Source organism: Cydia fagiglandana, chromosome 2 (assembly GCF_963556715.1).
Source record: "Cydia fagiglandana chromosome 2, ilCydFagi1.1, whole genome shotgun sequence".
Lineage (NCBI taxonomy): Eukaryota > Metazoa > Arthropoda > Insecta > Lepidoptera > Tortricidae > Cydia > Cydia fagiglandana.
The window spans coordinates 23,483,132-23,497,207 of NC_085933.1; the positions used below are offsets into that span (position 1 = coordinate 23,483,132).

The 14,076-nt window shown below is 35.4% G+C and overlaps 1 protein-coding gene across 1 annotated transcript; it reads left to right on the forward strand.

The window, feature by feature from the left end:
* Positions 1-2,332: 2,332 nt before the first annotated feature.
* On the forward strand, positions 2,333-6,225 carry LOC134678913 (uncharacterized). Its single transcript, XM_063537661.1, is given in 1 exon segment — positions 2,333-6,225. A coding segment is annotated over 1 exon segment (3,531 nt). The 5' UTR covers positions 2,333-2,396; the 3' UTR covers positions 5,928-6,225.
* The last annotated feature ends 7,851 nt before the right edge of the window (positions 6,226-14,076 follow it).

Consider the following 14,076-nt stretch of genomic DNA (forward strand, 5'->3'; position numbering starts at 1 on the left):
ATGAAGACCATGATTACAACGAGGCTGTAAACCAGTGACACGGTTCAGTCTTACATTGCTGGGTACATCGTCCGCAAATTGCGAAAAATCGTAAAATGCAATAATTGTTTAAAACTCATACAAATGAGTCCTAATGAGGGAAAACTGTTAGTGAGAAACGACGTAATCGATAAAATGGATTTATACGGCGGGTTAATTTATGCTAGTGACGATCTATTCAATCTGACCAAAATGATAGAGAAATGTATGTTAAGAGTAATAAGCAAAGCTTTAACCAATATGGAGACGATCAGTGAAATTACGCAAGAATGACTAAAAGGAGCATTGATAAAAGTTGGATGTGTCGACCATTTCAAACATATATTAAAAAATGTTATCGATATGTACGTAGTTATGCGAGCCCACTTTCTGGCAAAATATAAAAATAAACGTTACGCCGCAGCCAAAACCAAAACTAAAATGAATAGGATAAATGCCAAGTAATTGTCTTAATTACTAATAGTTCGCCCCGAACTAAGAACTCGCATTCGCTGAAAACTACCGCGCAGCGCGCACACTCAGGTTTTGATATCCAACTCAATCTCACTAGTGATACTTAGGTAAGTAATACTTTATATACGAGATTACCGCCATGTGGGATGTTGACTCGACGATCATTGTTGCGATAGTCGTCTCAGCGGACGGTCTCATAGCGAAGAGTCTCAACCAACACCTAGAGACTGGATCAAGGGTCAGATGCAGGCAAATTGTGACAAAACATTCGCTGATGTTAACAAGAAATAACTCAAAATGTAGTCAATATGATGGGTGCTGAGAAAGGGGCGGCTACAGGGCCTGGGGCCTAGGGCGGCAAAGACTGCAAATCCGCCACTACATTATACATATATAAAAATGTGTTCGGGTGTTTTATTTTGTTTTGTGTTTTTATATTTTACTTTTATATTAATATTAAAAACGAAAAACAAAAAAGAGCCTTTTATTTCTCGCCGGTAAAACAAACACAATATTATAAACTTAAATTTACATTAGGTTTAGTATTACAATAATATTTAATATTCCTCAAATCAATGTTCTATTATGCTTGGTTATGTAATAAGTAGTAAGTAATTATATTTTTTTCTTGTAATTTATTCTGCAACAACCCCTCCTGTGAGGGTGAAGGCCTCCTCCAGTGATGCTGGTCATCACAATTTCTGTTCTCTATCTTTTTCAACTTACATATGTATATCAATATTAATTTAAATATTGGTATTAAATACCTACAAATACAAATAATAAAAAGCTAATAAATACTCTTATCGGGATTCGAACCCGCGACCTCCTGCTTCATAAGCGGGGTCACTACCGACAAGGCTAAAAGACCGTCAAAAATTGGTTCGCGATGCACAGTGGCGCCGCGGCGCGGCCTATTTAATGTTTTTGAGGGACACTTTTTAATACATGAAGATTGTTTTCCTCATCTCTACCTTCCATAATTTTGGTATTAAGAAAACGTAATAGGGTAGATATTTGCTGAGAGGGTCCATGTCCAATGGATTTACCCGAGTTTGAAGTTAAGCGACACAAATGTTGTGCTAACGTTGTATGGATTGTACGTCGTGATATCCGAACGCTCCCTGTAAATGTCAAAGTCAAGAAGCCGCCGAAATAAAATCAAAAATGTCAACCGAACTTGTTTTGGTAACAGGCTTTGTTAGTGCCGATAAATTAAGATGAATATAATACAAATTATTGTAATGTGTTTTACCCGACGATAAAGGTATGTCCACATTTGTATTTTCCTAAGTTTTGCCGATATCCCCGAAAATAGTTACCTTCTCTGTCCAAAATTTGCAAGGACTAATTTGTTAAGTTCGGGGATTTTATTAGGCTTAATTGCAGTACTGTCTTTACCATAAGAGAACACGGGGCCCGTGCCCAGGGCCCCCATCCCCAGGGGGCCCCGAAGGACAGACAGTAACAGTATGTTTGTTTACCTATAATAAATAGAAGATCATAGTAGAAAAATGTTTGTCGAATTTGCTTTCTTTTCAAAAGGGCCCCAAATTCTTATGTGCCCAAGGGCCCCAGCATAGTTTGAGAAGGCCCTGCTTATTGCATCGTTTGAATAAAATAGTTTAGTATCAATTAAAAATTCTTTGACATTTTATAAATTGCAACATGTAGGTACTTATAATGTTAATTGTTTAACCATGGAAATCAGCATGGTATTTATTTCACAAGCAACGAGTATAAGTATGGGTTTTCGGAGTGTATCACATCAATACTAAATATTTATGACATTAAAATAAATGTGGCCGCTTCACATTTTAATAGTAACTATTTATTATTATTAAATGTGGCTCTTTTTATGACCGTTGATTATTTTATTGCTTACAGGTACTTCCTTGTCAAAGATGATCAAGTTCCAAGGTAAGAACCTCTGTGAGAGGCATAAAGAGCTTAATTTAAAAGTTAATGCAGCAGCCAAAAGTGATGTGGATTTCCGTGTGTTGAAAACAATTAAAGAAGAATCTGATGTGGATCGTCTCTTCAAGATAGACCTAGCATCAGAATGCAGAAATATTGATTTTATTATAGACCAACTGAAATGTGGTGATAGCTTGTATATCACTAGAGCTCTCAAAGGTGATTGGATATATGGCAATGAGTATGCTTATATATTCAACCCAAATTATTTACATGAGAAAATATTCTCTGTAATGTCTGTAAAAATGATGCACAAGACATTGACCGCAATATCCATCCACATTAGGGATGAAAGCAGAGCACAACTTTTTTATGAGTACTGTACCAATCATAACTTGACAAAACATGCTTATAAATTCCTGATGTTTACATCTGAATCCTTCAAACAAAAGTTCTTGAGTGATGAAGAGAATTTTAAAAATGTACAGTATCAGCATTACATTGCTTTGATCGGCAATTCATTTCTTTTGGCTGATACATATGGTAAAATGGGAGGCCATATTAAAAATATCTCCTATTTGTAGTCTATCAATGAGGACAAATATTTAGACCTTTATGAGAAGTACACCACACCTAAAAATTATATGGAACATGTAAAAGTGGGAGCAAAAATATCGAGAAGTATTTTGAAAAAGCATAAAAATAGAATATTGAAAGACCCTCCATTGTATTTAAGCATGCTTAAAACAAATGAAGTTGCAAAGTACACTTCACCCGAAGATGCACAGGTCTATGCTATAGCTCTATTACCAAAAGATGTTACAGAATTTTGGCAAATCAATTTTTATGTCACATACAAGTACATATTGGATTTGATAAAAACAGATCTGTTCAAATTCATCAAAAAAATATTCACCAACAAGTATCCCTCAGAAGAATTCGAAATGAGTAAAGAATTTTTCCTCTTTGGGTATTACGATTTATTGAATGAGGATGATAAAGAAATATGGGCTTTAATGCATTTGGAGAAGCAATTAGGGATCATACCTGAGTATGAGTATTACCGCTGGTTTGAGTTTGTTAGCTTTTCAAAAACTTTTGAAGTGATAAAGAAGCGAATTTTTGTTGCTGTGGATTGGGCTAAAAAGTTAGAATTGTTACATTTTTTGGTGAAGTCTGCAAAAACTCATAAAGAAATATCAAAAGTACTAATGTATTATTTTGAAACTCATGTCAACGAAAAACAAGAGAGAACACAACGTTTTTTAGAATATGTTGTTGAGCAGCATAATGTGCTTGATTTTCCTGATGCTTGCTGGAGTGTGTTTGATAAACTAGTGAACAGTATTGGGTTATATGCGGCCTTCTGCAAACACAACATACTTCTTGACATTTCTATTCTGTATCACATTATAACAAATCAACCTTTTCCACATTTTGACCTGAATGACTACTTGAGTGGCACTTTTTACTATTGTTTTGAAATGTTACCTTGTAATAGAAAATTGAGTAAAGAGAGAAAAGAACAAGTATATGATTATATGTTTAAATTTTACATGAAGAAAATTGCAGTTTATGAAACACAGGATTACAATGAACCAGTAAAAGTTGAAATTCGACCATATTTGAAAAATCTGGCGAGTTTGAAATATTATTTTGAAAATAAAGACGACTATCCAAGCCTTGTTATAAAATTTATGAAATTAGACCTTGAACATTTCAAACATAATTTAGAAAACAAAGATCATTTTTTAACAGAGGGATATTTGATTAGGTGCTTGAAAAAGGATCCCAAAATGATCATTGACCAATTCAACTTAATTCAGGAAAACATAAAGTGGAATGGAAAGACCATAGCCAGCACATTTTACGATAAAATGAAAATTTATTTTTCGGAAGACTTGGCAAAGCAGTATTTAAGTTTGTGCATAAAGACACTTAACAATATCTCAAGAGAATATCCTAGGCTAGAGAAGAAAAAGTTTGTATTTTTTAATGTTTATGCGATATTTAAACTCGGCGATGAGCTTATTAAATCAGATATTATGGAGAAGCATGAACCTAAAGGCCCTAAAATAGGCTGGAGAAGGGATTGTTACCTACATTTTGTCCGAATGGCTATTTGTGCATTCCAGGGTTATTCTCGACCACCGATGCCATTCTCCAAAACTCGTCCTTACATCAGAGGAGGGTATTTGCGTCATGGTCAGGGGATAATAAATATGTATCTCATGCAATTAACTCCGGACTCACTTGCGGGTTTCATAAGATTATTATTGATCTCACCCTTGTCCATCCAAAAGGTAGGTTTACGCTTAGCTTTCAATGTTTCAAAAACAAGCGGCAAGACGAATCTAGTCATAACTGTGTGGCTGAATACGAAATATGATTCAGTGCGAAATAATCTTTACAAACTAATTGTTGACAGAGTCGGAAAAAAAATAAAGCAACGTCAAGAAACATTTCACGTTTTACTCAAGCTTACGTCCAACGTAAAAGAGGGCGACGATGATGAAATATTTAAATATTTCAAAGGAAATAAATTACCTGAATGTCTAAGAGGTTCGTATTTACAAACTGCCTGGAAAGCTGTATCGGCTTTGCCGGAATCTAGCCAGAATGATAAACGCAAAATCCTGGTTATAAATGCAATGATATCTAATTTAAGATTGTTGGACGAACTGTTTGTTGAAGCGTTGATCAAAGATTTCCTCCAAAAAATATGGACTAGGCTAAAACAGAGTCCGGGAGAAAATTGCCTTGCTAAGGATAAATTGGCTAATGCAACATGGAGATTTATAACCGAATATATTCTAGATATTCCGAATGATGGCAAAGAAAACAAAACTATGAGGATTGTAGAAAATATCATAACTGAATGCTTCCAACATTGGAACGAGAAGCTTGATGGAGAATTTCAATTCCAATTGTTTTTCAAAGACTTTGTAAACAAACTCGATGAAAACGCTTCAAACACTGAAACACAATATTCCAGAGTAACTCATATATTCGAATACATCCTAAAATCTTTTGAAGAGAGGTTTGGTATAACTGAAATGTACTCATACTTTTGGGATTGCCAGCTATTGTTGTTAACTAGGATAACCATAGACGGCAGAGAGCAATGTGACAGAGATGTTCATATCCGTTTTGGATTAGAAGTCGGCAAGTTTGTAAAAAAATTAAAAGAAAAGAACTGCTACTACGTTTCATTCTTACGAAAAATTGTTGGCAAAATATCGAAATGTATGGAAATCTTGTGCAGTGTAAAATCTTCGCCATTGACTGATAGATACGTGAAGATTCTTGTGGCGTACGGACTAACTATTTATGGGATGTACGAGACAAATGTCCTTGCACTTGAAATATTACCTGAAGACCTGTCAGATGGTCCTATAAATGAAGCAGAATTGCAACAAGTTATAATGCGAATCAAAATACAAAACAACGAAGAACTCAACACCTTAATGAACGATAAGTTTGTGTATAGTAATTTAAAATCAAGTAGAATGATGTGATAAATATAAAAAAGAAGACATTCAAAATTGAAATCTGTGATTGTATGTGATTTACTACTCATATAGGTATATTTTTAATATTAAAGTAGGTACTTTCGTGTATTTAATAATGGGTGTAATAATGTGATTTTGAGATAAAGCACTATTTAGATATTAAGTTCTGACAAAGGTAAAACCGCCTATTAAATTATTAAGATTAAGTAGGTAGTAAATCTGCATCGACAGATCATAATCTGATTTAATAAACGAATACTTTTTTTGTACATCTTATCTTTTCCATTTACGTTGATTGTTGTTGATAAGTTGATAACCGATTTTAACTGTTATAATTGTAATAGTAAGTAGACATTGCATTAAATTGATTAATGTAACTTGACTTGCATTTAATTAACATCCTAAATACTTTACCTAAAGTTAATAAATTCAGCCTATTTACGTCCCACTGCAGGGCGCCGGTACATATACATACAATATATCATTACGCACCTATGTCAAAAGTAGGTATATAAGCTTAAAAGTGTAGAGTAGTTTGGAAAAATCATTTTATAAAATATACAATCTGAAGTTAACAATGTCATAGGTAATTACTACACAAAGTTACTTTGGGACTAAGTTTAAATTGCATATTAATACATAACAACTTCATAAAATTCTTCGCCTACACTATAGCCTTTTCAGGTCGCATTTCATACCTAGTTGCCTAGTTGTTATATATTCTCACAAAGTGTTATAATATCGACTCGAAGCGAATAGGTAACTGCTCTACAAGACAGCCGAGCAACTCGAATAGCCCGACTAAACTCCTAACACAGTTATGGACAATTTCAATGCGCTCTATTAAACGGTAGAGTAGCTAGCGAGAGTTCGAGATTACTGCGATCCGTGAGGAAAACTTGCTGAAATTCCTAAAGTAAATTCGAAAGTATGTATACTCTATCTTTCGCAAATAAATGACTTATGGCTTAGGTGGGTAATTTTTGTCTTCTAATTTGTGTGATAGCCGAAGATCAAAGTATCATTTTGCAAACGCATTCAGTGCCTTCAACGCATCATGTGCCTATGCCTACTTGAGTTTAACTGACTATCATCAAGTGCTCAAAGAGTGGTAGATTTATACACCAAGGATTGATTAAAAATTAAAAAAAACATACCTACTACATTATATTACTTACAACAAAGATTAATAAATAAAAGTATAGGTACTTATTACTACGAAAGCAAGTTTGCGTTCGAGGCACATGAATAATAGTTGGTAAGTCCCTAAAAGTAAAATAATTATAAAGTATATAGGTATGTTAGGTGACAGCCAAGTTAACGCTCATATGCATACCTACGTGCATTAGAGCCATTGGAAGCAGTTTACATAATGAAGTTCGGCAGACGACAGAATGTCGATAGTAAATGCGTTTAATTTAAAGCCATTATTCGTAGTAGGTAGGTATTATTCTCAACTTATGAGTCAGTCATAACCAGTGATCGTACATTTTCCAGCATTTTTGGTGCAGCGGAGTGGTGTTAACGGAATTGGTATACTTAAGTAATTTCAACCCTAATGATTAATTAGCATTAATTACGTTAATATTAACCTTAATTTACCATTTCAGTTGAAATTATCTATACCAATTCCGTTAACACCACTCCGCTGCACCAAAAATGCTGGAAAATGTACGATCACTGGTCATAACTACTCATATTAAGTCATAATCATACCTATAGATTTTGCCTCTTCCTTTAAATGAACTGTGGACATTTTCGAGTACGTATGAGTAAAATAACTTTTCCTAAGATATGACGCAACCCCTTCCGATGTTCGTGCATGCAGGTCGCGTAGTCTCACTTTTTTCATCAAAGTTCGCAACTACCCTCGTGGTAATCATAATGTTTTTCTGAGAAACTTATGATACCTATATAATAATACAGGGTTACCGGCAAGGTCGCAGAGAACCCATACATACAAATGAGATATTTGGTAATACTTTATAAGAAAGTACTAATTTAATACATACGTCGTGCGTAGATTATTCGCGTAGGTTAGAATATGGGACGAGGTACGCGTACCTACTTACTAGATTCGGTGTATATAATAAATACTCTCTTATTTAAATAGTTACAGTAAATTTCCATGGATGATCATGTATTTATTATATATAGCTGGTCAAGCAAATTGTGTCAGTAAAAAAGGCGCGAAACTCAAATTTTCTATGGGACGATATCCCTTCGCGCATACATTTTTCAAATTTGCCGCCTTTTTCTACTGACAAGATCTGCCTGACCAAGTATAGTTACCTACACCAACACTAGTTTGCGTAGCGTGAACAAATCTAGCCGTGAGCGAAATCGTTTTTCTTTCACTGTGCTCGAAGGGGCCTCGCGCGAGGCCTCTCTTGGGGCACGAGGCCGTGGGCGACGCCGACAGCCCACTACGCCCACGCCTAGCTACGCCACTGTGGTCTTGCAAGAGTTGAGAAAGTTAAATAATCTAATTTTATCTACACACATATCATAAACTGTCTATGATGCCTTCAAAATTCGTAAATAATGGCCAACATTACGATAAACTGTTTTGTTGCAGCAAATTTTTTATCTGTGAAAATGTGGTAATAGCTTCATTACTATATCAAAATCGATTTGGTAATGCATTTCAAATTTCGAACATCTCTGAAAAAAAAAGCAATTTGATTTGACCCCCATTCTAATATCAGTTGAGATGACGTTATAAGTAAAATATAATTTGTTTTGTTGTTTTTAAAGGAACTATAACAAAAGTTTCGTGTAAAATGTGCGATAAAGATATTTCGGAAACGCCATCTCATATCCGCGAGTTCCGCCAGAGAGCAAAGTCGGCTGTAATATGAAGTTAGTGAATATATCATAGAAAGTTTATAATATGTGTGTAGATAAAGCAGTGTATGTAACTGTACATAATTAGGCATTAAAACACTCGTGTGATACTATTATGAAACTCATTTCATTCGTTTCATAAACCCACACTCGTATTTTAATGCCTTTCATTATGTAGCAGTCACATAAACTACTATTACAGATAAAAATAAACTGAAATTTTGGTATATTAAAGACAAACCTACGCCTATAATAATCTGGTGCTTTATAACGTGCAGAGTGTTAAATATAATTTATTTTAAGAACAGGAAAGTACCTACCCAATTAGATCCACATGAGGGTACTCATTAAGTTTTGTTCGAAAAGTCGTAAAGTGAATTAAAAGTGGATCTAATTGGGAAGGTACTTTCCTGTTCTTAAAATAAATTATTTCACACTCTGCACATAATAAAGCACCAGAATATTATTAGAAAAACTTAGATAGGAGTTATTTTTAACCACAATTTCTATTTAATAAATCGGATTGAAATATAAAAAGTAGGTGAGTTAACCGTGACGTCTCTATACACGTGTTTATATAAATGCCATTATCGTTTTGACAGTTCTAAAAAATAAGCTGTGACTAGTAGGAAATTGGCTAAGTAATAATCAGTGATCGTGCATTTTCCAGCATTTTTAGTAAATTAAGGTTAATATTTACGTATTTAACGCTAATTAATCATTAGGGTTGAAATTACTTATACCAGTTCCGTTAACACCACTCCGCTGCACCAATAATGCTGGAAAATGTACGATCACTGGTAATAATTGTGCCAGTTTAGAACGTAGCGTTATTTACAAGGAATTAATTCCGGCGAGCACACTCAGCTCCTGACTTAACGTAACGTGCAAGTTAAACACTCGTTCCGTGTAGGTGCCTACGGTGTGGCCACGAAGCCAGTTGTAGGGTAATTATTATTTACGATACAAGTGCGAAAAATAGCAAACTCACAAGTGTATCGTACAGCGTTTTACAGTACGTATAGCCCTTTAAATTTCAGGCGGAGTTACGTAATGTGCTTATTATAGCACAGAATGTCGTAATGGAGCACCAGATGTACCTACCTACTGTAAAATACATTATAATAAACAAACGTAATCTTATGGAATGTCAAACATTAACGCTAGCGGAAGCCATTGCAACAAATTTTAAGAATAAGATTTTACGTAGAAAAGATGTCAAAATGAGGGCAGCTGCTGCCCGGCAGCACCAGTCGTGCACCTAGCGGTTTGATTTGCCTATGTACATAAGTCACCTTTTTTAAACATAAAACACTACTACAGGGGTAAATGATATGAAATCAATGCTTAATTCATCATCCAGCCGCTAATTCTGAGGCCCCTACATAATTAGCACCAGCATATCATACGTACTTTGCAAATGTCTTCCAATTTTGCCTCAGCAGTCTGACGTATTCTCGAGCACTGACTGACTCAACTGAATAAAAGGCATTTTATGAGTTAATGCGTCAACTTTATGAGCTACCGTGACTTTAGTCAAAGGAGACAAAGTCTTTTGAAAAACTGAGTTAGTGTTTAGTTTGTTTAGTGAGCTTGCATTTGTGTAGGAGTTAGTGCTCTCATGTCGTGCTCAGGTGCTCAAGTTAGTTAAGATGCTAAAGTAAGTACAATGTGACTGTAGGTACCCCGTATACTTGAGAAGTTTTAATTAGTTTCGCTAAAGTTAACTAATATCCTTTCGTAGAGTGGAAGATTCAATGAAATGCAACTGTTGTCTAATGAAGTTGTCTACATAATTATACCTATATGAATCTTAGGAATAGGTAGCACACAGTGTACCTATTTAATTATGAATTATGTGGCTAATTAGTTTTATATTTGTACACATAATAAGATACTCGTAGGTATAAGGCAAACGTACTAGTGCTCGTCACAGTCCCGGTAGGTACATGTCATCTTTAAACTTGAGTCATTGTCAATAGAGGTGATAGCAGGATGTCATCTATTGGGAATTAAGTAGCATGTCGAGCAATAACTAGTACGTTTACCTTATAGTACACCACGGGGTATATATTTTTATATTTTCGTAAAATTCGAGAAAACTATCTCTCATTGGATGAGAAAAGCCGCTTTTAATTAGATTTCTGCAATAGTTATCCGTTACGCCGCTTGTACTCGTATTTATTCAAATAGCTAGAATGAATTGTTAATTAGATTTCTGCAATAGTTATCCGTTACGCCGCTTGTACTCGTATTTATTCAAATAGCTAGAATGAATTGTTTTAAAAGGTCATACAGAGCCAATGCCCTTAGACTGGAAAGCATAAAGTTACATTTGGCGCAACTTAGAGATTCTCAACTCTTACCATTTGTTTAACTTCTAAAAGGGTACTAAAACAAAACAAAAAGGTGAAGGAACCCCGATAAAGAACCAGAGAAAAGGGAAACCCATAAAAACATTTTACCACAGACAATTTATACGTCTAATCTGGGAAGCAGTTAAGGTGAAGTAATTAGTGGTGTTGAAAAACACTTAAATTCACCGCTTAATGTGTTTTTGTGACACCCCTAATGACCCGGGTGAGGGTGCTGCGGATGTGAGCGAACAAACATCTTTTGTTTTGCGTGCTACAGATGTTCAGGATTCGTCGCTCTTTAGGGTCTTGTTTGGTACGTTACTCGTATGTGTTTGGGGTATAAGTTACGATTTAAACATGTTATGTGTAACTGCAAACACTGATGAGATGATGTTTGACTAATGATGTGTTTTGAAAATAAATTAAAATAAATGCTTATAAAATGCATTGTAATTGCCAGGCCCAGGGGGTTGTTTAGATTCGGCCTTATTAGTCGACCGAAAGTCATATTTGAATAAATTACTCGGGAAAAAAGTTATTGCGAATCGATAATGTGCTAAAATTTGGATGGCGAATCACTACCGGTAATTAAGATGCTTGTATTTGATATAGGTAGCTTTTTCGTAGAGGCATCCCGCAATATGCGTCTTTCGTTTATAAAATCATTATATTGACCGACCGCAACCGTATAACACATTATTTGCGGCTCTAACCCTTAACCCATTCAGTCGCTACGCGATATACAATATCGAATCCAATAGCGTTCACAACAATGCATTTAATTACGACCTACGAACCGGATAATCCGTGGACGTAGACGGGTCCCGATTGATTCAAACCGTTATATCATATTGCTGTTATTCGCAAGGGTTAAGGCTGCTTAGGTGAGTCAGCAAAAGTGTGGTCTTGATCATTTTACTTTTACAGGGTGGCCAAAGAAAGGTTTGACATATTGTTGATAATTTTAACAAGCGTTTGCGTTTGTTCGGAGAATATTTTAAAGGTTACATTGAGTTTTAGTTAACCCCTCGGGTGGCTGAGATGATTTAAGTATTTTTTTGGGTTATTCCCACTAGTTCCCACCAAGTTTTTACCAGTGGTAACTACTGGGAATTTTTTTCCCACCTTTTACCACTGGTAACTACTGGGAATAAAAATTCCCAGTAGTTACCACCAACTCGGGTTAGTGGTAACTACTGGGAATTTTTATTCCCAGTAGTTACCACCAAAACTTTGTTAGTGTTAAATACTAATAAAAACAGTAGGTATGAATAGTATAAATAGAGTTATTTTGAATTACCTAATAAAATCACTTGAAAAATCATCTAAATGGATTATTAAAATTATCCTTTAGTACATATATCATAGTTTTTGTACAAGTACCGGTTAAACTGTTTCAATATTTTTGGTCACTTTTAAGGGAGTTTACTAAAACACTAATCGACTTATAATTATTTATTAAATTACTCTATATATTTATACTACACTATTTATAGTGTTTTTATTAGTATTTAACTCTAACAAAATTTTGGTGGTAACTACTGGGAATTTTTATTCCCAGTAGTTACCACTAAACCGAGTTGGTGGTAACTACTGGGAATTTTTATTCCCAGTAGTTACCAGTGGTAAAAGGTGGGAAAAAAATTCCCAGTAGTTACCACTGGTAACAACTTGGTGGTAACTAGTGGGAATAACCCATTTTTTTTAATGGCACTAATTGTCTTCTTCTGAATGAGACTAATTTGAAGTAAGAAAAATACTCTTATTGTTTAAAAAGAGTATTTGGCTGTATTTAAAATAAAATATATTACTCTTCGAAATTATTTGTCAACGTATTTTTGGGCCACCTTGTATTATTTCCCATCAGATGGAGCCCGGGAGACTTATATACCCTGCCGGCCTAGCCAAGGTTACAATCGCTATCGCTTCGACAGCGAAAAGCTTTGTGTCTCTCTATCGCTCTTCCATGTTAGTGCGACAGTGACAGTTGCGTTTCGATCGCTACGGAGCGTAAGCGATTGGCATCTTGGCTACGCGGGCAGGTGACTTGAACCAATTTATTAAAAAAAATACCAAATTAAAAATATTTATCTTTTTATAGAGTTAGTAGTAGATGCTGGTAAGGTCATTCTCACAACAGCAGCCGCTTTCGATCTTGCCATCGCAAATTCCTTCTTTGCTAAGAAGCCAGAACATAAAATTACATACAAAAGTGGCCAGACATCGTCACAAATAGACTATATCCTAATAAACCGAACCTGTATCAGTCGAGTGACTAACTGTAAGGTTATTCCGGGAGAATGTGTTACCCCCCAACACCGCATTCTTGTGATGGACATGGTGTTTAAGAAAACATCCAAGGAGAAACCAACTCAAACTCCAGAACTCACCAAGTGGTGGAAACTAAAAGGTGAGAAAATTCCTGAGTTCTGCCAGCAACTGGAAAATCTTGTTGTAGATGACGAGTCGAACGTTGACACCTTATGGGAATATCTAAGAAAGTCCATCATAACTGCAGGAAATAAAATTCTTGGTCGTACAAAAGGGGGAAGAAAGACCGATAGGGAAACTTGGTGGTGGACGACTGAAGTGCAAAACGCGATTCAGAACAAGAAAACTGCTTTCAAGGCCTGGCAGTCCACCCAGACACCTGAAGATCGCGAAGTATACAAGAAAGTTAAAAAAGACGCCAAGAAAATTATAGCTATCTCACGAGCGAACTCCCAGAAAAACCTATACGGACAGTTAGCTACCAAAGATGGTCAATAGAATATTTACAAACTTGCGAAGCAGCGTTCTCAGAGCGCAAAGGATCCTACCAGGTGTAAAACCATTAAGAGCTCAAATGGAGAATTGTTGTATCGTGATAGAGATGTTGTAACAGCCTGGCATTAATATTACGAACAACTGCTAAATCCAACATTAGCAGCTATATCGCTTCCAGAAATGGA